The sequence below is a fragment of the Astyanax mexicanus genome, chromosome 14 (genome assembly GCF_023375975.1).
Source record: "Astyanax mexicanus isolate ESR-SI-001 chromosome 14, AstMex3_surface, whole genome shotgun sequence".
Lineage (NCBI taxonomy): Eukaryota > Metazoa > Chordata > Actinopteri > Characiformes > Acestrorhamphidae > Astyanax > Astyanax mexicanus.
In genome coordinates this window covers 45,121,641-45,145,877 of record NC_064421.1, presented here as the reverse complement: position 1 = coordinate 45,145,877, position 24,237 = coordinate 45,121,641, and the positions used below count along the sequence as shown (strand labels likewise).

Sequence of the window (24,237 nt, the reverse complement as noted above, 5' to 3'; positions counted from 1 at the left end):
TAAATCAAGCTGTTGTTTCACTAGACAATATTTGGTACCACTATAAAATAAGACTACCTTTATAAAGGGTTTATAAATGGTTTACAATTCATTTATTAATGGTTACTAACTAGGTTGTAAATGCCTTAAAAATCATTAATAATCAGTTATTAATAACACATACGTAGAAAGGGCAACAATGACCTGTTGTTTGCCGAATATTAAACCCGCAGCCATCTATATTGTTGCTCTTTCTACGTATGTGTTATAACTGATTATTATATATATATATATTATATATTTTTAAGGCATTTACAACCTAATTAGTAACCATTAATAAACTAATTGTAAACCATTTAAAAACCCTTTATAAAGGGTCTTGTTTTAAAGTTGCACCAAATATTCCTTACTATACATCACCATGTTCAGATATTAAACACAAAAAACTACTAACTGTATTATACTGTCTGGACAAAAAAAAAAACACCTCAATTTAACTAAGCAAAAACTGAAGGTACAAGCCTCCTGTTGGATAATTACTGCATGGGTGATTATGTTTTAACTGGCAACAAGTTCTAACCATATCTAACCAACTGATGCAGTGAGTAGCTTCTCATTTGTTAAATAACCATATGGAAAGACACATCCTGTGTTGGTCTGTTTCAGAAGTTCATAATTCTGCATCAGTGAAAGGTTTATTTCCTTTATTCACGCCTGGAATTTACTGTATTTCTCTTCCTTTGGTCGTAATAAGACAGCGAAACAACTCTCCAGCCACAGGAGGTGGGTGTCTCATGGCAGGGGAGCCAAAGGCAAGGCAACTGCCATCGGTAATCTGTACACTGTACAGTCTAACTGCAATACTAGAGCATTAATAAGTAGCAAGTTAGAAATGTAGCTAACTGATGATAATCACAGCAGCCCTGTAACAGATCATGAGTGGAAAATGCTCTTATACTACTCAAATACTACCCAAATTGTCTGCGCAAATTAACCCACCCTGCACACATGGACTATTCCAAACACAAAAACACAGCTGGTGTAGTATGTTTTGCCTTTTCCCTTTTATTTTCTTCTCACCTTTATCAACTAATTAACTGCATAAATGCATGTTTTATAGTCTTTTTTTAGCATGTAAACCATAGTTATTATATGGGATTAAAACAGCACTGATAAATTTAATGCTTTATAGTGTTTTAAATCCCAGAAAACTTGTTCACCACCCATCTTACACACACACACACAAACACACACACACACACAGAGTTGCAGCAAAAACAACCTCATTACTGAGCTTGCCTAAGCTTTAATATCCTCACTTAATTCTCTAAATGAAAAGAATGAACAGTGCCAGGATTCAGACGGCACTTTTGTCTAATACTCTTCCAGTACTTTAACCGTGCGTTTTAAGTTGTGAGCACGTGGCATACGGAATATCTGTACACTCACGCTTAAGTCGTCTGAAACAGGGGTGTCCAAACTTTTTTTGTTGGGGGCCAGAAGGAGAAATATATTTGAAGTCACGGGCCACAGACTCTGTAATAAAACAAATAATGAAATATACCACTTTAAATAATACATTTTCCTGATTATTTTTACACACCATTTTACTAGACTTACTATCTTTATCTTTGACAGTGTTGTGTAAACTAAGATTTTTTTCAATTTATTTTCATGATGTCTCTTAATATTGAACTCCTTAATTAGCCCCGTTTTTCTGCGCTAGAAATGCGCACTCTCTCCGCTTTTAGACTCTTTGGGCCGTTTTTCTGCGCTAGAAATGCGCACTCTCTCCGCTTTTAGACTCTTTGGGCCGTTTTTCTGCGCTAGAAATGCGCACTCTCTCCGCTTTTAGACTCTTTGGGCCGTTTTTCTGCACTAGAAATGCGCACTCTCTCCGCTTTTAGACTCTTTGGGCCGTTTTTCTGCGCTAGAAATGCGCACTCTCTCCGCTTTTAGACTCTTTGGGCCGTTTTTCTGCGCTAGAAATGCGCACTCTCTCCGCTTTTAGACTCTTTGGGCCGTTTTTCTGCGCTACAAATGCGCACCCTCTCCGCTTTTAGACTCTTTGGGCCGTTTTTCTGCGCTAGAAATGCGCACCCTCTCCGCTTTTAGACTCTTTGGGCCGTTTTTCTGCGCTAGAAATGCGCACTCTCTCCGCTTTTAGACTCTTTGGCCGTTTTTTGCGCTAGAAATGTGCACTCTCTTCGCTTTTAGACTCTTTGGCCCGTTCCTGACACCTAGCGTTCAAACTTTGAATCTCACATTATAAAAACCTGCTTAACAGCGGGCCAACTTTCATTCTATTTCTAAAATACCTCGCTGGCCGCTCCAAAAAAGGAAAGGGCAAACGTCCCGCAAACGTCCCGCGGGCCGTAGTTTGGACACCCCTGGTCTGAAACGTTAAACCTGGACGTGGATATAATACTATTAATACAAGCATGCCGATGTATAATTAAGGAGTTATTAAACTGCTGTAACATAAAGTGCTACATGTTCTAAATGCTAAATGCTGTACAGCGCACGTCTTTGTCTGAGCGCTCCCTCTGAGAAGCGTGAAGGTTGCCAGCTTACGGTGCCAGCAGTGAGTGGATCAGAGCCGTGAGTGTGAGCCAGGCCGCTGATGGGAGTTGTGATGTGACGCTCGGAACAGCACGTCAAAGGCGGGCGGCGAGTGTACATACGCAGCACTATTAATAGCCTCCAGCCTCCTCAGTCTGTCATAAAGCAGAGCTGGCCTCCACTTCCTCTGGCCCACTCGCTGCCTGTGCTAACGGCGCACAGGAAACGCAGGAGCAGAGGCACGGCGGCTACGTGCAGGTCCACCCGAGGGGAACATAAAAAAGAAAGCTCGACCCTGAGAGTCATATTTACTCTTCTGACTTCTGACATTTTTGTCAGGATTGTGTATTTATTTGTGTTTTTTTCTTTTTTATGAAACAAAAACGACCACTGGCGAACATACATCAAAAATATAAAAAGGTCATATTCTTTATTATTTTTAATACCTGGATCTAATACCAAAGCCTTTGCAGTCAACAACATCCCGAAGCCTAGAACCCACTAACATCAGCCAACATCACCCAACATCACCAAATCCTGAGTTTCCTTCATTGAAATGCACTGAAAAAAATGATGTGTAAAATAGGGGTGGGCAATATTATATCGTATACAATATATCGTGACACAAAAATATTGTGATATTAAAAATCCATATTGTGATAATAGAGATGTTCTGTCTTAAAAGTAGTCTATTATTTACTGTGAAGCTTTATATGGATTTTATTGTATAATTGTTTTAGTTTGCAGTTTATATGCATGCATTAAATATTCTGCCATATGTTTTTGCTGCATTATATTATTTTATGCTATATTATTTATTTTGCCACATTATGATTATGCTGTTATACTATTATACTACATTCCTGAAATTAATAAATTATTTTTCTGTTTTCCTATATCGCCAAGTATATCGCTATCGCAAAAATACCCTGAAATATCGTGATATTATTTTAGAGCCATATCGCCCACCCCTAGCGTAAAATTTACTTAAAAAAACTTTTGCAACTTTCTGCATTTGCTTTTTTTTGTAAGTAAATTTAATTTCATGTAAATTTAAGTAAGTATATTAGAAGATATAATTTTTTTTTCTGCAATTTCACCCAGTCCTACTACAGTATGTGTCGCTCTGATTTTAGTAATAAAAAAAGAACTGGGTTCTTAAACGTTGCTTTCTTAATGTTTTTGATTTATTTAATTGATCTGTACTGTAAAGCACTATCCATTCAGTTTTGCAACATGCCATGTTATAACACTCCCTGCACCATGTTTAACAGATAATATGTTAATGTTGGCTTTGGCTTTATCGTAAGTCAGTCCTTTATTTTATATCTGTCCAAAAATTGTGTTCCAAACCTGGTTGAAGCTGTAAGACATTTTTAATAAAAGTCTTTGCTGGCCTTCGTTTTCTCGGGTGTTAGCAGTGTTTTGATTCTTTAAGTCTGCTTTTACATTCATGGAGGCATCTCTGGATTGTAGACTCGTAGACACCGATACGCCTACCTCCTGGAGAGGGTTCTTGACTTGATTAGATGTTGTGAAGGGGTTCGTAAACCTCAGTTGTGTTTCAGAGTCTTCTGTGTCTTTAGCTGTTGAAAAGCTTGCCACCTTAATTCTTCATTATAAGAATGCACCTCTGTATTGATCACCGCTGATGTTTCTCTGTTCTTATCTTATTGATTAGTTTTGCATTAGCAGAGTTCATGATGAACGAGGAGTTTACAGGTCATGATTAAACTGTTTCTGACCGAACAGTCTGACTTCATAGAGACAGCAGTGAGATTTTCTTTCATCTAGTGATTTTGCGAATCTTTAACCCTTGTGTGGTGTTCGGGTCTGTTGGACCCGTTTTTGTTACTTGTTTACTTTGTTACTTGTATTTAATTCAGCAAAATTAAGCAATTTTACATTAAAATGCTTTACACATGCTCGCTTTACCTACATTAATATCAATATAAACAGCTTACATGGTTAATATTTGCCCTTTACTTTTCTTATGTTACATTTCTTTTAAAAAGTGCTACTCTTTTTTTATTAGTTTTTTAATAAAATGTAAAAGAAAATGAATTAAACTCAAGATATGAGTAGAAAATTTGTTTATTTTCAAATTTACAAATGAAGCAATGTTTATTAGCCCTTGGCCAAACGTACTGTGTGTAATATAAATGTGTGGGGGGGGGGGGGGGGTGTTTATCGAAAATGTGTTTTGATATATGTTTTTCACAAAAAATGAGCCAATGCCAATGAGTTTGAGTTAGAAAAAAGATTTTTTTTGTATCATTTGATGAAAAATGAAAACGGGTCCCACAGACCCGAACACCACACAGGGGTTAAACAGTCTAGTTGTGGTCTCTAGTATGAATGAAGCCATGTGAGAAAAAAGTGTTCAGGTGTTTTTATTTAGCCTTAAAAATGAAATAAACCAGGAATTATTTCATTGAAAATATGTACCATTTACATTTTAGAAACACATATAAAGCTCCAAGGTGGTTTATTTCACATTACGTCCAAAACACACCCATAATTAATTAATAGACCCACCGACACACCCTTAATCCAGCTACACGATCGTACGAATCGTCACCAATTGACTTGTGTGCTACAAATCACTAAAATAGGGCCCTTAGAAAGATGTCTGAATCACAGGGGGTAAGCTACACGTATCAGACGACCTCCATCTTTCTCCCAGGGTCGAGAGAAAGAGGGACTCGCTGTGATCTCTCTATACTGGCGCCATCATCAATAAACCATCTCAGATGACTCACTGTGCTTTCTTATAGCTGCAATATTAAAGCTTACATTAACTTATATCTTTCACAGAAATGGAATGGCTCATGAATTGGCAGCTGGGGAGAATTCTCAGTAGGAAGCATGTAGCTACATGGGTATGACATAATGATTTTTAAAGCCCAGGCCGTCAAATTAATTGCTAGGAAACGCTGTTCAACACGGTTAGTTATTATAGTCGGTTCATCTCCCTACCTAACTCTGAAAACTGTCAGTGATCCACGAGAGTGTTCCATTATTCTGTTATCAGCTAAAATTATGCTTTTATTTCAGAGACGATACCGCCAATACCACCAATACTGCTTCCGGCTTTATTTAAAGAAATGAAAGAAGCGTGGTCTCTGGCTGGCGTGCTCCATTCACATCAAAAAATGATCGGTTATGCTCACTTATATGGGTCTTTCCTGCACCAGGACTGTACTCCCGGTTGTTTCAGCTGCATTTCTGCTGATTGTCTATTTATGTGTTTTACCTACAGGGGTTGGACAGTGAAACTGAAACACCTGGTTTTAGAGCACAATAATTGATTGTGGTGACGGACAGTTCTGGTGGAAACAGGAGAGTTGAGGTGCACATTAAATTCTGCCGTGATTTGATCAGCCGTGGTTTTATGCTTTTTGGATACAATCCGGGTTAGCACCCGAACATCCCTTTCAGACAGCTTCCTCTTACAGTGTCCACAGTTAATCCTGTTGGATGTGGTTGGTTCTTCTTGGTGGTATCTCGCTGACATTACCCTGGATACCGTGGCTCTTGATGCATCACAAAGACTTGCTATCTTGGTCACAGATACTCCAGCAAGACGTGCACCAACAATTTGTCCTCTTTTGAACTCTGGTACGTCACCCATAACCGTAATATTGCTATATCACAATATGGACATTTTTACTGTTTTGAAAAAATCATGTATGATGCATTGTTTGCATCCCTAACTGGAATTATGGTTTACAAGTTGAAAGAACTCTGCATTTGCTACCTGGATGGACGTGGCAGTAAAGAGAAAGATATCAGTAGCTGCCACCAGATTCCTGACGAGGCAAGAGGTCAAAAACCCTCCAGTGCTTAAATAATAGCTAGAGGAAAATGTGGCGGCAGCAGATACTGAAGTTTCAGTTTGCACAGTAAAGCACATACAGTATGAAGCGCTAAATACTGATGATATCAGCAGAAAATGCTGGATCAGATATCAGATAACTAAGACTCAGATATCAGAGAATATAATAGAACGAATGTAATCCAATCCTGTATCAAATATAGCCTAAAACAATACATGCTGTGTATAGCTGTGCATTTCTTACTGTTGGGTTTGAACATAAAACAACAAAGAATATCCTCCTGTCACTAGTGATGCCCAAACACCAGGAGGGTGAAGACTAGCACATGCCTCCTCCGATACATGTGAAGTCAGACTCCGCCTCTTTTAGAACTGCTGCTGATGCAGAGAGCGCAGCGACTCAGTTCTGATACATCAGCTCACAGACGCAGCCTTATGCTGATCCACATCACCCTAGAAGTGATGAGGGGAAAGAAAGAGCGCCATCTACTGTACTGTACCCACCCAGAGAGAGCAAGGCCTACTGTGCTCTCTCAGGGCTCCGGCAGCCGATGGCAAGATGCATGACCAGGATTCGAACCAACAATCTGCAGTTCAGAGTTTTGGACTGTTGGACCACTTGGGGGCCAAAAAATACAGAATGTTTATTTAAAAAAAAATCTACTGCTACAGTAAATAATTAAATTCCCAGTCTACGTGTTAGATGTCGGAATAACACCAAATATTTTTCCTCTGATCCTGTTTTCCTCCACAGAGATGTGAAAGACCTGGTGCCAGTTATCAGTAAAGTTTGATTGCAGTTGTTGAGGCAAAGAGTGGCAAAACCATTAGGTTTAGGGGGCAAACACTTTTTCACACAGGTGTAGACTGTTTTAGTTTTTTTCCTTTAATAAATACATTTATCATTTAAAAAGTGCTTTTTATATTAACTCAGGTGATCTTTGTCTAATATTAAAGTTTGTGTGATAATCTGAAAAAATAATTAAACTAAAAAAGCAAAAACAGAAGGAATCTGTAGGGGGTAAATACTTTTTCACACCACTGTATGCTGCGCATCAAGGGGTTAAATGGGTGCATCTTATTAAATCATACTGACTAAACTACACCAGTAGAACAGAGCAGATAAACCACAGCGCTGTTAAAACTGTCAAGCCATTATGTTTCAAAGTGCAAATGAAGAAAGTCTGCAATTAGCTTAATTGGCTATTATGCGAGTTATGAATAAAGAGGTAATAACATTTGTATTAAATAAAAAGGATTATATCATCACAAGTCAAAATCCATTCCAGCAGCTGCTGTCAATCACACTGCTTTCACCTACCGAATTTAAACCAAAAATGGAGGAGCCTACAGTCAGTTATTATACACCCTATACATCATACACTCTATACTCCCAATTCTTAGAATAAAATGATGTTACCGTATTTTTCACACTATAAGGCGCACTATCAATTAATGTATTTTCTGATCTATTTTCATACACAAGGAACATCTCTTTCGGTACATAAAGCCTCTGAAAACGTTAATGCATTTTTATTTGAACACAGAATAATCATTGTAAAAAGTTTGCCACAAAGTTTCTGCTGTAATTCACTGTTTTTACAGATCCTGGTGATCAATAAGTGAAAACACACACAGCTGCTCTCTGCGAAATTGATTTATATATAAAAAGCATTAAAACTACCCTGAGATATTTAAATACAGTAAAACATTTAAATAAATCACACAGCACTATTTTTTTATTTCTGTCTTCCATCCAAACATACAGGAACGTACCAGCAATAAATTATTTTTTTTATTAAAGAAAAATATATTATTTATTATTTATATTTTAAATGGTGTCAATCGATGAAAAAAAAAATTAAATTAATGACAATAGAATTGTGTAGTTAATTACAATTAATCACACTTTTTTTATCCTTAAGACTAAGCTTTTAATAGCGGGTATTTAAATGCGAATAAAGAAAAAATCTGTGTTAGAAACACTAAGATTTATATTATTGGTGCCCTAAAGTCCTTTAGAAAATAATTGTATTAATCATAGCAAAATTCTGTAATTACATCATGGCTAAATCATCATTTAAATTAATTTTTTTAGAGGTGATTAAAGTGATATGCACCTGGCAGACTAGATCCTTTATTGCTGTATTATAATATCTCAGGGTAGATTTACTGTATTATAATATCTCAGGGTAGATTTGATGCTTTTTAAACTAGAATATTGTATTGTGCTAAGCTACTGAGTTTAACTCAGAGATTTAATGGAGAAAATAAATGCTAATGTAGCTCCATATTCCACACTCAACATATGTATAATAGAGAGAGAGAGAGAGAGAGAGAGAGAGAGCATTAACTTAATCTTAAATAAAAGCTAATCTACCTTCTGAACTCAACAGTAAGCGTTGCTGTGTTATACAGCTTCCAGACGGGCAGATTTTGTGACGTATTGAATAGTTCAAATAAGAAAATACTGTCCGAAGCTCTGCTTAAAAAAGCTGCCAGTGCTTAAACTCAGCATGTTTCCTGAATATCTGATGATGTATTCTTTTCATGATATGAGTTTCCACAGAAAATATAATCAATAATTCTCTCTTCAGTTTTTTAAGCCTTTAAATGTTTTTTTTTTTTTGTTTTGAAATGCAGACTTTTTTAAGACTTTTTAAGACTTTTTAAGACTTTTTAAGAAGTTGGAATTGCAAAGCTGACCCATTCATTGCATAATCAATCCCCTCAATCTACTGCATGCATGCTGTGTGCTGGAGCACTAAGTGCTACTCAGCAGGATGCTATCTGATGAGATTTTTGAGCGTTTTTATCAACAGTGGGAGATACAGGAGTTTTGAATTCTGACAGTGTTGGCAGTAGACTCCTGAGGGAATCGTGGTGTGCTTCTGCAATTCCGCATATCCAATGATTTCCCTCGTGGCCGTCACTTTCCCTCTAGTTGCGCGGTGGGACTACACTGCAAACGCTGCACTGATGCCAACATGAGAGCTGCAAAGAGCTTACTGTCTAAAAAGGCCTGTGGGCAATGGAACAGCAAACCCCCTGCAGGGCATGAGCTTAACAATTAGGAACACATAAGCGAAACAGAGAAAAGAGTGCACAGTAAAACAGAGAGTACTGCAGTAAGGTAGTGTGTACTTTTACAGGTATTTCACAAGATTTCATCACACCCTGTTGACGCGTGCACTTGTAATGAGAAATCGTTAATGTGAAGTTAATTAAGTGGAAAGGGTTTAAGTGTGAACACAAACCAGAGTTGAAATTACCGTTGCCAGTTTCATATATGTACAGAAGCTCATATATTTCTGGGGTATACAGTGACGGGTGACACAGTGGCTCAGTGGTTAGCATGTTCACTCTACAGCCCAGGGGTCATAGGTTCAAGTCCATATATGGGTGGAGCTTCTATGTTAACTCTCACTGTATCATTGTACTGAAACATAATAGCTGCTAACTGCATTAAGTGCTAGCTCTTTCACTGATCAGAGGTGAGTATTATCGGCCTGTAGCCTGCTGCTAACCCTGGCTAGCACTGTTGGATCAGCATTAGCATTAGGCGCTAACTAAGCTAGGTGCTTGTTCTTTCCCCAATCAGAGGTGAGTATTATCAGCCTGTAGTCTGCTGCTAACCCCGGCTAGCACTGCTGGAGCAGCATTAGCATTAGGCACTAACCACACTAAGTGCTAGATTTTTAGCAGATCAGAGGTGAGTATTTAACCATCTGTAGTCTGCTGCTAACCCTGGCTAGCACTGCTGGAGCAGCATTAGCATTAGGCACAAACTATGCTAGGTGCTAGCTCTTTCCCTGATCAGAGGTGAGTATTATCAGCCTGTAACCTTCTGCTAACCCTGGCTAGCAGTGCTGGAGCATCATTAGTATTAGGCACTAATCACACTAAGCTTTTTTGCTGATCCGAGGTGAGTATTATCGGCCTGTAGCCTGCTGCTAACCCCGGCTAGCAATGATGAAGCAGCATTAGCATTAGCAGCTAACCATGCTAAACTCTAGATATTTTTACAATAGTATTATCGACCTGTGTGCGGCAAGACCTGCTTGATTAGAAGGGAAACATGGCAAACACCCCTGTTCCTTACTAGTGTTGCATAATAAACCTTATAATCAAGTGCACCTTATGTATGAAAATAGACCAGAAAACAGACGTTTATTGATAGTGCGCCTTATAATCCAGTGCAAAAAATACGGTAGGTTTATTTATTTATCATAAATAAATGAACAATGAAGAAATAATTGTTCTAGTGTAAAACACACTAACCAATTCCACAGAACCAACCAATCACAACCATCTCAGGCACCAAGATCAGGCTCACCTGAGGTCGTGGATGCCCTGAGACCAGGCAGACCAGCTCCAGTGTCTCCCCCTCCCTGATGGTGTAGACCCTCTCAGTGTAGCGCTCTTCCTCTACGTTGCAGGCGTGGCCGGAGTGGATGATGCGAACGTTAGGAGGAGCTTCACATGTCGGAGGAGAGAAAGAAAAGAAGGAAACTGTAAGATTTCTGGGAAAGAGTATATTATTTGGTAAACATGTAACATAGAGCTGGGCGATTAATCGATTTTATCGATTAATTCTAATTTACAGTTAAGGACGATGTGTTTTTATAAAAATCGATTTTCTCTGAGTTTTAATTTTCACCACCGACGCTCCCCTGTGGGCCCCCGTACTTTAGACTGAGCTTAGCCCCGCCACTCTCTCCTGCGTGCACCCCCGCCTCTCGCGACCAAATTTATCTCTCCACCTTAAACAGAAGAGGACTGGGAGAAGTGCTACTCTCAAAGAAATGAATGCAGCAGCAGCAGCAGCAGCACAACATCCAAAGTAAAACAACCACTGTCCCTAAAACATCTTCCAACCGTGTACCAGGTTCTGTATGCACTACAGTTTATGATTTTTTTTCATATTCATTTTATAGAACACTGGTATTTATTTAAAAGCTTTTTTTTGCAATTGAAGCCCAATGGCCCTTTCTATTTGTTTTTTGAGGGTGGGTTTATTTATTTTTTAAGTTTGAGGGTGCATTAAGTCAGTATCTAATGTTTAGCTTTCTAAAAGTTACTAGATGTTCTCACTGTTTACAATAAAAACTAGTTTTTAACCATTTCTTTATCATCTTTAATTTGATTTTTAGTAGGGGAGAAAAAATTGATTTAAATCGAAAATGGAGCATCTGTGAACAAGACAGCAAGTCTTTGTGATGCATCAAGAGCCACGGTATCCAGGGTAATGTCAGCATACCACCAAGAAGGACCAACCACATCCAACAGGATTAACTGTGGACGCTGTAAGAGGAAGCTGTCTGCAAGGGATGAATTCAATGTGCACCTCAACTCTCCTGTTTCCACCAGAACTGTCTGTTGAGACAATAAATTATTGTGGTCTAAAACCAGGTGTTTCAGTTTCATTCTCCAACCCCTGTAGTTGATATAGTCACAATCCTTTGCACACAGTTAACATAAACTTCACGGGCAGCATTTAAAGGCTGCAAAAACTGTATTCTGGAAGTAAAACATAGGTAAGTGAAGCTGACACTGGCTGGAACTGAGACACTGAGAAGATCTGAAAAGGCACAAGAGGCTACTGCTGAACATTTGGCCAACAAATACAAACATCTCTGACAAGCATTATGTTGCAAGTCTCCAGTGAACACCAAGAAAAAAAAAGACAAAAATAAAAGTATTCCCTTCATGTGTGCCAGATGCCTGCTCTGTGCCCTGGCCTAGATTCACAGGCTCTATTTTTAGAGGAACAGTTCTCCCCTCGCCTCCTATGACTCTGCTAATGTCCTGCACTGTAATACCAAGACTTCCTGAGGCAGACACTACTCTGCAGGCCCCTGAAAGACGGTGCCAAAGGTGCTCGCTGGATTATTACTGCTTAATGAGGCTGGTTCTGGTGGTCTGTCAAGTCAATGATGGCATTTGGTGATACAAAAAAAAAGAAAGAAATAAGGATTTTTTTTTTCCATTGATGGAGATTCGGCCAACTGAATAAGAATGAAAGTGAAGTGATGGCTTCACTGTTCATGTAACTATCTACTGAAAAGTTCATTTTCAGGTTTTAGGTTATGTGGGAACAGCTATTATTGAAAAAAAATGAATTTAGATATGCATTTAGTGAATGTAGTATCTGAATTATATTGGTATCTGAAAGTTTAATCACTTAAATCAATATGTCATGACATACTTACGATAATCTGGAAGAGTGAAAAATGTATCTGTAATGTATAGCCTATTTGTTTATAACACTACCGTATTTTTTGCACTATAAGGCGTGCTTAAAACATTTTTGTATCAACAATGAATAGAATACAAAATAAAAATAACATTATGTTTCCGGTAAATTACCTGCTTGCACACCTTCAGAGTGAGAATAGGCAGGTCAGATTTCTCTGCTGAGAAGCGCAGAAGCTCTGCACTGTTAAAATACCAATCCGCCAAAGTCAGAGCAACACACCCATGATTAATTAAGACAATTAGTACACACCTTTTATGCATTTCAAACCATGTAAGGTGTACTTTTCCTGTCGTTACGATAGCAAAGATATACTGCCACGCCCCAAAAAGGCCTAAAGAGTACATCATGCAGAGCATTTAAATACTGGCACCAAAACTTCATTTTCAGGTTTTAAGTTATGGTTATGAATAGCTTTTATAGAAAAATGTACTGACATATGCAAATAGAGGCTTTAACATTTGACACAGAGGCACAGAATCTGAATTATATTGGTATCTGAAGAGTTTAATCATTTAAATCGATATGCCATGCTTACTGTACTCTGGAAGAGTGAAAAATTTATCTGTAATATATACCCTATTTCTTTATAACACTCATAAAGAAGTCAATGGGTCTTATAATCCAGTGCGCTTTATATAAATAATATTACCATTCAGGTTGTAAGGAGCTAGAAAGGCACTTGCCATTCAGAGGTGACTATTACCGACCTGTAGCCTGCTGCTAACCCAAGCTAGCAATGCTGGACAAGAGTTGTTATTATTAGCATTACCCGCTAATCATGCTAAGCGCTAGCTCTTTCGCTCTTCAGTGGCGAGTATATCGAACTGTAGCCTGCTGCTAACCCCGGCTAGCACTGCTGTAGCAGCATTAGCGTTAGCATTAACCGCGCTAAGCTTGTTACCTCAGCAGTGCATTTTTAATCACAAATGTACCTCAGTAATGCTATTCAACTAATCATAAATGTATCTACGCAGTGCAGCCTGTCATAAGTGTACTCAGCAATGCCTTTTCAATAGAAAATGTACAGAAACAGTGCAATCCGTCATGAATTTACCTCAGTAGTGCAATTAGTGTCTCAAAATCATACATTTGAGTGCTGCTGCAACAGCCAAAATCCTTCTGGGAATATGTCTTGTGAGCAGATGAGACCAAGATAGAGCTTTTTGATAAAGTTCAAGGCACTGGTTGCCTTGATTGTGGGTTTGCCAGGTCATGGGTCTTCCAGCAGGACAATGACCCTAAACATACTTCAAAAAGCACGCAGATGAAAGCATTTGTAATGTGCATTCAAATAGGGTGCAAATAATTTTGTCTGGCCCATTATTTCATTTTTTTACCCTCAGTTTTTTGTATTGTTCCAACAAAGAAAATAAATATGTATAACAAAACATGTCTAATTGCACAAATTTTCTAGTAGAAATATTACATTTTCTGGGGTTGTAATAAAATTTCAGGTGTGTCAACAATTTTAACCATTATTGTATATATAAGCTATATATGCTGAGTGTGTTTATGTACAGGACTGGGCTGTGTGAGCAAACTAAGATATCATTATACTAAAACCTTTTTTTTAAATGATCATTTAATCTATTCCACATTATTATCAGGGCATTTAGCATTGGTTTGACTTTGTGGTTCATAAGGCAAAAGCAAATGAGGGTAAAGAGAAATAGTGAAATATTTCAAAGAAAAGGCTCAATATATGTTTCAGTATAATAACTGAATGTGAGTGTTTTTTATTCTTTGTTGTTAATTTAATTGTTGTTGCTGCTGTTGACTTTTTGACATTTTTGCAAAAATTTGACTAATGTATTTTGCTTTATATAAACTGCCACATTTAATTCAAATAAAAACTAACTACTAAAAGCACCATTTTGAGAAACCCTGCAGTCTTCTAACAGAGTAGCTGGTGCAGGAGAGCGGAAAAAGAGTTCTTTTTAAACAACATCTTAAAAATGAAAACATTTTGCTCAACTCTTGTTAGTGAATAGGGGCGTGAACAGAATTTTTATACCACTCAAAACTGCTTTATACCGCAGAATGCACTTAACAGAGTCACTTCAGCGTTATCGCCCAGGCAGCCTGACTCATTTTCCTACAGCTTTCAGCGTTCCCAGCATGCTCTACATCTTACTTCTGAAAAAAAACAACAAGCCACTGAGAACACACTTACAAGATCCACACTTACACACTTACAAGACTTTATACTGAACCTGAAGTAAGGAACAATACTGCCATCTGATGTGGTGGAAAAACCTTTTATCTAATTATGCTCGTACACATATGAATTTATGTAAGCTGAAAAACACAAATATGGGAAAGCAAAATTCCTTGTACACAACAGCATTTTAATTCTAATATTAAAGCTAGTAAAGTCAACATATACTGCAAGAAAACTTAAAATAAAAAAATAGTATAGGGGCTGAACAAAAGGGGATAGTGAGAGACAGGCAAGGTCAATATCAAAAACGACATACCAAGAATGGGTCAGGCAGTCCAGGTTCATACACAGAAACTTCAAGATAAGGGAGAAGGCAAAGTCAAAATTAAAACAGAACAATAATGAAGGGCAAAACAAGAAAATGCGTTGTGTGAGAGCCATAAAACTAGGTGCAGGGAAGATAAGGAAGTGAGGGGTATATATACACAGGTGAACAGGTGTGTACAATCAGGAGCTGGGTGAGCATCACAAGATCAGTGGAGTGTGAGAGTTTTGGTGAGAGTGCACGCTGGGAACTGGAGTCCAGAGGGGAAAGGTCACACGCATGTAATGTAATGTAAACTATAGATAAGGATTTTGTTCCTCATCTCATTCACATATTTTGACACTAGGACTACAATATTAAAATGCATTTATAGCATTTATAGCCTAATTAAAAATAGAAAATCTAGTTAAATTATTTCTTTTTTTTTTCATTTTCGGTAGCCAAATATTTAGTGCAGTCTAAAATTCAGCCGAGCTCCAGCTAACAATACCACATGTTTACTGTTGTCCGAGCAACAGCTTCTGTTAGTACAAAAATGTTAAATCACCACATTTACAACTCTATTTATAACTCTATTTTTATGCTTCCAGTTCATTCGGCTCTATTAGCGATTCCAGGAATGAATAACACTTTGAACTTCATGTTTCATTTCCTGGAATGCTGTTTGGTGTCTCAGAAAATGGCTCTTGGCTATTGAGTTGTGGTTTCCTGCCCAGATCAATCAAAGCAGCTGATGATTGCCTGGTCCACTCTGGAGGCTGGTTGGGGTGTGGAGCTGCGAGGTCTGGGTACCAGAGTAAAAGAGCTGCTCAGGAAATTAGAACGCTTTCTGATTTCCCCTTCCAATCATACAGGCTTTGATTTGAACCACAATCTTTCCATTTTTCTCTGAAAAACAAATCAATGCGTCTTGAGATTTACGCGCATCCACTCTCTCTTTCTCTGTCGCTCCACTCTTTTATCACAGAGATTTACGGTCAGTAACAAATGCAATTAACCTCTGCTACATTTCCACTGATTACAGATGGTCAATGCATGACGAGCGGATGCTGGGGGGGGTAATGAGAGCTTATTGTAATTACATAAATGGACAGGTGTCAATAAACTAATTGAGCAGAGTCTGTGGTGAGAGACAAGGATAGAATGAGTAAATGTAAAAAGCTTTGCTGGCCAAACGAATTTAAAGAAAATTGCAGATTTGGTTGCTTAAAGCTTTAATTTTTTAATTTCTAGATTTTTATTAAATATAATGTTTAGTTTGTGTGTAGAAAAGCAAAGAAAGTGTATTAGATCATTAATTAACTTTATGTTGGATATTTTTTTTTTTGGAAGAAATTTGTGTTATTTTTCTAGTTATTTATTGTATGATGTCACTTCCTGTTTGGGTCACTTCCTGGGGATTTCAGGAGCTGTTGTTTTGCTTGTCAGGAAGCTAGTCAGGCTCCTCCACCTCCATCCAAGGCAAATATCAATGAGGCAATGCCGTAGGTTTCATCCAATAAAATGATTGTGTTATACTTCAGCTACTAGTGTTGATATGGTTAGGAATTATGTTTGTTAATTTAGTTATTGTGAGAGAAGCTAACAGCATGGTTACTGCTAGTCAGAGTACAGGACAGCTTTGTACACACATTAATGTTTCCAACTACAATGTAATGTATATTTAAGACAGAAAATGTGTTTTTGTGTTGTTGGTTTAGAGTTTTCACCTCAATATTAATGTGCAAGCGTGAGTAAATGGTCAAGATTACTACGATTCTGTCTTCATTGGCTCTGGTTTAACTTGGTTTTTAGTCAGAGTTTCAACAAACTGCACAGATCATGCAGTCATATGATTGTTTTTCTTATTTCTAATTCCTTTAATTTTTTCCGAAATTTGACAGTGCGCTTTATAATCATGTGCTTCTTATGTATAAACTCTATCAGTCAGGTATTAAGGAGCAGTAAAGAAACTCTGCTAAAGTACAGCATTACACAGGAGTTTCAGTGAAGCTTTTCTCCAGCACTGAGACTGGAGCAGTATTAGCATTTGCTGCTAACCGTGCTAAACGCTAGCTCTTTCTCTGTTCAGAGGCGAGTATATCAGACTGAAGTCTGTGTGTTTATCGTGTTAAAACAAACTACGTGGGACAAACTACTAGCTAATATAGCTCTGGCTTACTGAAACACTCAGGGTTTCTCAATGTAGCACTCTCAGGCAGCATTTAGTAGTGCTAAGCTCTGCTAACTGTGGCTAGCACTGCTGCTAACCGCGCTGTAGAAAATTAAATTAAATTAAAGAAAATTGAAAAACTTGTATATTAAAAAAAGAAAAGAAAATAGACATTAATTGATTGAGCATCTTATAATACCTTATAGGTATTTATATAATACTTATATTGCCCAAACATTAGGTGCTTTTCTTGTCATTTTTGGACAAACAATTTTTTAAATTTTAAGTTTTTAAGTTTTTAAACGCACCAAAGTAGACCTGTTACAATAGCCCAATCCCATTTCACGATTCTTGTTAGACTAGAGGGGAAAGTGACCCTTCAAACTGAGATTTTTCAGAGGCACACTCAAAACAGAGGGTTATGAAAACCACTGGCAACCAATGAAACCCACACATTTTAATATTTTCTTTGTTAAAAATAATAACCAATATATTACCGTAGTTTAACGTGTAGTTTCAATATTTTATGACCACTTTCTTCACAACAAGAACCAAAAATTGCTAATAGGCTTTGTTGCCATAGCGCAATCCCAAATTTATGGAGTTTATAAAGTGAAAAAAACAGGAATACAGTTTTTTGAATCTGCCAAAGGTTGATCTGTTATAATGGCCCAATCCTATTTCACTCCTTGGCCATACCACTTAGCCCTACCCCTTTGTTTTGCGTATGTTTGCCTGTTTATCTTGTTAACAATTATGGAAAAATTTAAATAACCTCTATATTACCATTTTTAACAGTTTAATGTGTAGTTGTATAGTTTTAATGTTTAATTAATTTTTTTTTATCATGACAAGCATTAAAAAAATCACAAGAAGTTTATGTCCATGTACTGTACAATAACATCATTATCATGATAAGCCTAGCTCAGTGTACTTCAGGAATTGGTCCTAGATTATTTTTAGCTAGACATCACTGACGTTGGACATATTAATACACTATGCATTATTAGGGACGTGCTGATAGGATCCAGAATCGGTAATCATTATGAAAACTGTTTCTAAAAATAAAGAGATTTTACATCGGTATTAATCAGAATTCTGCATTATTTATACAAACACCATCAAGATCAGATCAGGATCAGAATCATCTGATTCTCGGCAACATGTGACTTGGATCGAAACGGGAGGGGGCAAAATAATCTGTTCAGCACATCCCCAGATAGTATGATAGCATTCTGATGAAGATTATGATATGCATTAAGACTGTTTTCTCTTTTGATAGATTCATCAACTTAATGGACTAAAGCTTGCCGTCAGAGACCGCTCTTTTTTTATTTTATTTTTTATGTGAAAAATGCTATTAGCAGAGCTTTAATACAGAAGCGCACAGTTGGATTTTAATCCCCTTTTATTGTAAAGCTCCCTTTTGCTCAATCACTCTAATCAGACATGGGCAGAGGAGGATAATAGCCCCGATTGGATGGAGTGAGCCGCTGGCCCGTTGATAATCACTTTGATACACATGGCATGGCAACTGCTGTAGCTTGAGGCCCAGCAGTCCACAAGCTCGTGTCATGTGGATTAACCCCCAGCTAACCTGGCAACCCGCCTGTCCGCACCATGCGCCATGTTCTACAGGCAGCGAGGGAGAGGTGAGGGAGCGTGTTCCAGCATTGTGTTGCCAGTGTTGTGCCAATTCACACCAAACATGCTAATGAAACTGAACTAAATTAGGCTGATAGTTCAATTTCTCTAAATATATATATATATATATATATATATATATAGGTCACAATTATTTTATTCTATTTTATTCTCAAAAAAATTAACATTTGTCCAAAGGATGAATACCGAACCTTTAAAAAAAATAAAAATACTGAACACTTATGATTTTAAATATCTTAGAAGACCAAAAACCACCAAAAATCAGCATTACTATACTAATCACAAAATTACTTCAGCAGTTACTGCTCTGTCTTTTCCGGCATACAATAAAAACGTCAGCAAGTATCAGTTTGAAATATGATTTTTTTTTTAAAAACAACTGTTGTATAAATTATTCGCCTTTTCACTAATTCGGCAAAACACCAAAACAGGTTTTCTCAATATGTTTCACATTTTCAGTGCATCTAATATTTGAACTTTCTATCCACCAGCACACAAATTAAATTAATTAATTTCATTCAGTTTTTCATGTTTGTCACTCTTAAATGTTTCATATCATAAACAAATTTAAGACTAAGACAACACAATTAAACACAAAATGCAGTTTTAAATGAAGGTTTTAAAAAAGTGTTTGCCCCTAGTTAAAACATATATTGTGGTTTATCACGCCTGAGTCCGAATTTTTTCTCTTGCTACACCCAGACCTGATTACTGCCACACCTGTTCTCAATCAATAAATCACTTAAATAGAACCTGTCTGACAAAGTGAAGTAGACCAGAAGATACTAAAAAACTAGACAATATGCCAAGATCCAAAAACAAATGAGAAAGAAAGTAACTGAGATCTATCAGTCTGGAAAAGCTTCCACAGGAGTGGCCAGCCGACCAAAATTACCCCAAGAGTGCAGAGACAACTCATCCAAGAGGTCACAAAAGACCACATGACTACATCCAAAGAACTACAGGCCTTACGTGCCTTAGTTAAGGTCAAAGTTCATGACTCCACCACAAGAAAGAGACTGAGCAAAAATGGCCTACATAGGAGAGTTCCAAGACGAAAACCACTGTTGAGCAAAAAGAAAATTAAGCCTCATCTCAATTTTGCCAGAAAACCTGTTGATGATCTCCAAAACTGTGGACTGATGAGACAAAAGTTGAACATTTTGGAAGGTGTGTGTCCCCATTACATCTGACATAAAAGTATCCTCTTGTTTAAAAAAAAAAACATTATATCAACAGTAAAACATGGTGGTGGTAGTACTGTATGATAGTCTGAGGCTGTTTTGCTGCTTCAGGACCTGGAAGATTTGCTGTGATAAATGAAACCCTAAATTCAGCTGTCTACTAAAAAGTCCTAAAGGAGAATGTGTGGGCATCTGTTTGTGACCTCAATCTGAAACAAACTTGGGTTCTGCAGCAGGACAATGACCCAAAACACACTAGCAAGTTCTGACCTGAATCCTATTGAGATGTTGTGGAGTGACCTTAAAAGGCAGTTCTGACTTTTTTCTAAACGGAACACTTTATGTTTATAGTTTGATTTATGCACTGTAAAAAGTAAAACATTTGTCGGCCTTCTGCAATGCACTCTGCTTCACTTCCTGTCCCTGTTCTGTGTTTTTAAGAATCCATATAGTACGACAAAGTATAATATCCTGAGACTTTGATATGTTCTTGCATCCCTAGTGCTGACTAAAATCACACTATGATGTTAGGAGTGATGTGGGGAGGAAGTGCTCTCTATCCACCCCTGAGACTGTAGTCAATTGTGCTCGCTCGGACTCCGGCTGCTGATGGAAAGCCGTATGACCTGGGATTCAAACTAATTTGAGGAATCCTCAGATCATTCCTAGATCGCTGATCCACTCTGAACCCTAACAAACTGGTTTCTGCTCATACTTTTTAACTCTGTATTGCACTTTCATTTATATCAGATTTTTATCACAGAATCTCTCAGTAGGAAACTGACCTCTCCCAGCCTCACACATGCTCGGTCCGAGCTCTTTCAGACAAAGAACATTCAGTCAGAGACGATTAGCAGCCAGGTCTTGGGCCTGTCATTTGGCAGAGCATTCCATTTGACAGCTAATAGGGTAGGAATGGCACTGGGCTGGACAGCACAGGACTCTCTGTGCCTGCCAGGCTCGATGCCTGATGAAATTTCCTTCCTCCTTCATTTGCAGGGGGAGCCCAAGTGAATAGGCACAGCAGAAATACTCATTACTTTTCATTAGTGTGGCACTAATTCAGTAAGTGCTATATAGGCATTCGCAAGTGGGTTGACAACGCTATTTCAAATATCCTATTATCCAAATGGTTAATATTAATCACACTGGATGTGTGGTTTATTAGGGAGTGGCAATGCCAGAGACCTAAGAGAAAAAAAAACTTTAAGTAATGAAATTTGTAATGGCTGTACAAAATGTGCTGCATTGTTCATTGTTAAAGGCAGGGATAATTTATACTTAAGTAACAGAGGAAAAACACCAACCAATAAAACCTAAACATCTTTTTAGTGAATTAAACACTATGTCCACTGTTCCACTGCAGGGATAAACACTTCTAAGCACTAAGGGTCACCATTCCATTGGTTTTTCCATTTGGACATAGTGCAGGACAGAACCATTGCAACCCAAACTGGGCCTGGTTTTCCCAGCAGGGGGGGATATTATCAGGCTCTTTGCAACAAAGCAGGCAAACCAATCAGTTGCCTAGGGCCCTGAGTTGGCCTAGGGGTCCTTAGACAACGGTAGGTTATTAACAGCATGCAACGACTAACTAGAGTTTGGCGGTATCCCAGTTCAATCAGTAGCTGACAGTAGCTCAGTTCTGTTCAATCAAGCGCTCCGTCCTGCCTAGAGAGAAATAAAAACAGCCCTTTATCTGAGGAGCTCCTGCTGCTGTTCCTTACCGTATGAGTGTGTGTTTTTATCCAAGTAAAATACATTCTGACATAAACTTTTTGTCGTCTGACTGCAGGGATAAACAGTTCTAAGCACCAAGGGTCACCATTCCATTAGCTTTTTAACTTGGAAACTTGCAACCCAAACTGGGCCTGGTTTTCTCAGCATGGTTAGCTAACCGTATAGTGGGAAGGGCATATTATCAGGCTCGTTGCAACAAAGCAGGCAAACCAGTTAGTTGCCTAGGGCCCCGAGTTGGCCTAGGGGTCCGTAGACAACAACAGATTATGAACAGAATGTTGTTTACTGGTTCCGGTTTACCAAAGGGGAAATTAAAACTGCATTTTTCACATACTGCAATACCACTAGAGGCACTCCAGAGCACAGTGTAGAACAGCACCACGAAAGAAGCAGATATAACTCACTAGCTTACGCTAGCCACTTACTATAACAAGCTAACACACCACAGTGGCAGTAGCTCAGATCTGTTGAATCAAGCGCTCTGTCCTGCCTAGAGAGAAATGAGAACAGCACTTTATCTGAGGAGCTCCTGCTGCTGTTCGTCACCATATGAGTGTGTGTTTTTATCCAAGTAAAATAGAAAAACAACAGCAAACAGCAATTATTCATTTAGAAAAAGAAGAATGGAACTGCGCAATCGATCCACAGCTCAGAAAAAAGTTCCTCTCGCCCCCTAGACGAGCTCAAAAATGGTGCTGGGAACAGAACCATTTATTCGGCACAAGTGATAAATCTCTCACTGGATACGAGGTACAAAAAAAACTCAAATAGCAGTAATTACAGCCCTTTTAAATATATGATAAATATATTTATGTGTCTGTTAATGCATACTGAACTGAATGTATTTGTTAACTGGACAAAGAAGGGTATTGTGGCTCATTTTTATTCTGTAATTTTAAGCCTGTAATGGCTTCAATAATAACATATTATAAATTGATATTAAACTTGTGTCTTACTTGGGCAGTAGAGCTTTTGAAAAATATGTCTTTTGAATACATATTTTCTTTGTATTTTAGGTCTGTTTATAGAGTTGTAGTATGGATGGACTACTTAAAATATATAGTTTTGTAAAGGAAGTGTTTAAGTCGTTGGCGTCTCTATATTTAAGGTCTATTGTTTAAATTCTTCACCTGTTTTTCTGCTAATAAGTCAGATTTATTTATATATATAATGTAGTTTTATTTTTGTGGGACACAGTAAACCCAATATTAATCAAAGCCTAATTTAAAGCCTTGGTGTTTTATATTATATATACTACTTACAGTACAGTAACTCACAAACCTACAGTATATAAAAGCTCAGTCATGCAAAAAATAAATTAATCAATAAAATAATAAAAATACAGTGATATACAGTGAAACTGTCAGAATCCTAAAAAAAAAAAAATACAGTGATATACATTTTTGGTCATACAAAGAATGAACAGATGTCCCAATTAGGGGTGGGCGATATGGCTCTAAAATAATATCATGATATTTCAGGGTATTTTTGTGATAATGATATACTTGGCGATATAGGAAAACTAAAATAATTAATTAATTTCAGAAATATAGTATAATAGTATAACAGCTTAATCATAATGTGGCAGAATAAATAATATTGCATATAAAATATAATGCAGCAAATAATATTGCAGAATATTTAGTGCATGCATATAAACTGCAAACTAAAACAATTATACAATAAATACACCTAAAGCTTCACAGTAAATAATAGACCACTTTTAAGACAGAACAGCCCTATTATCATGATATGGATTTTTAATATCATGATATTTCTGTGTCACCATATATTGTATACGATATAATATTGCCCACCCCTAGTCCCAATATGTTTTTGCACATACAGTATATTTAGGTGTGCCTTTATTTCATTTCCTTTCACAAAAGCTCCTGTGAAAAAGAGGCAGTTTCTACCCACAGCAGACAAAAGCCTCCTGCAGAATCTCTATCAGATCAGCTGCAATGAGGTTTCCAGATATTCTGGGTTATGAGGTAGCCATCAGCACAGGGTTTTATCTGACAGGTAAAGGTTATTTGATCCACAGGTTCCCAGCCCTGGTCCTGGAGCACCCCCTGTCTTACACATTGTTTTATACATCCCAATTACAAGCAATCAATACACTAATTTTTTCTCCAGAAGTTTAGGTAATGAAGTAATTAATAGGATGTGCAGAAATACTACTGTGGTTAAAATACAAGCCTTAAAATCTCCAGATTCTCCTGAAATATACTTTTGTCCACTGTAGTGAACAAAGGTATGAAACATGTAAGTCAAACAGCATTTATTATGCAATCTAACAAAATCCTTCTGTACTGTCAAAAGGACATTCTTGGCTTTCCAATATGGGCTCAACTGTGGGGGGTGTGGCC

General features: G+C 37.6%; 1 protein-coding gene across 2 annotated transcripts in view; it reads right to left on the bottom strand.

Moving 5' to 3' along the window:
• Positions 1 to 24,237, bottom strand: part of mdga2a (MAM domain containing glycosylphosphatidylinositol anchor 2a) — a 224,100-nt gene that overhangs the window by 169,280 nt on the left and 30,583 nt on the right. For both annotated transcript variants that reach the window (XM_049463507.1, XM_022672621.2), the window contains exon 2: positions 10,716 to 10,855. In XM_049463507.1, coding sequence (XP_049319464.1) covers positions 10,716 to 10,855 — 140 coding nt within the window. The remainder of the gene's footprint in view (positions 1 to 10,715; positions 10,856 to 24,237) is intronic.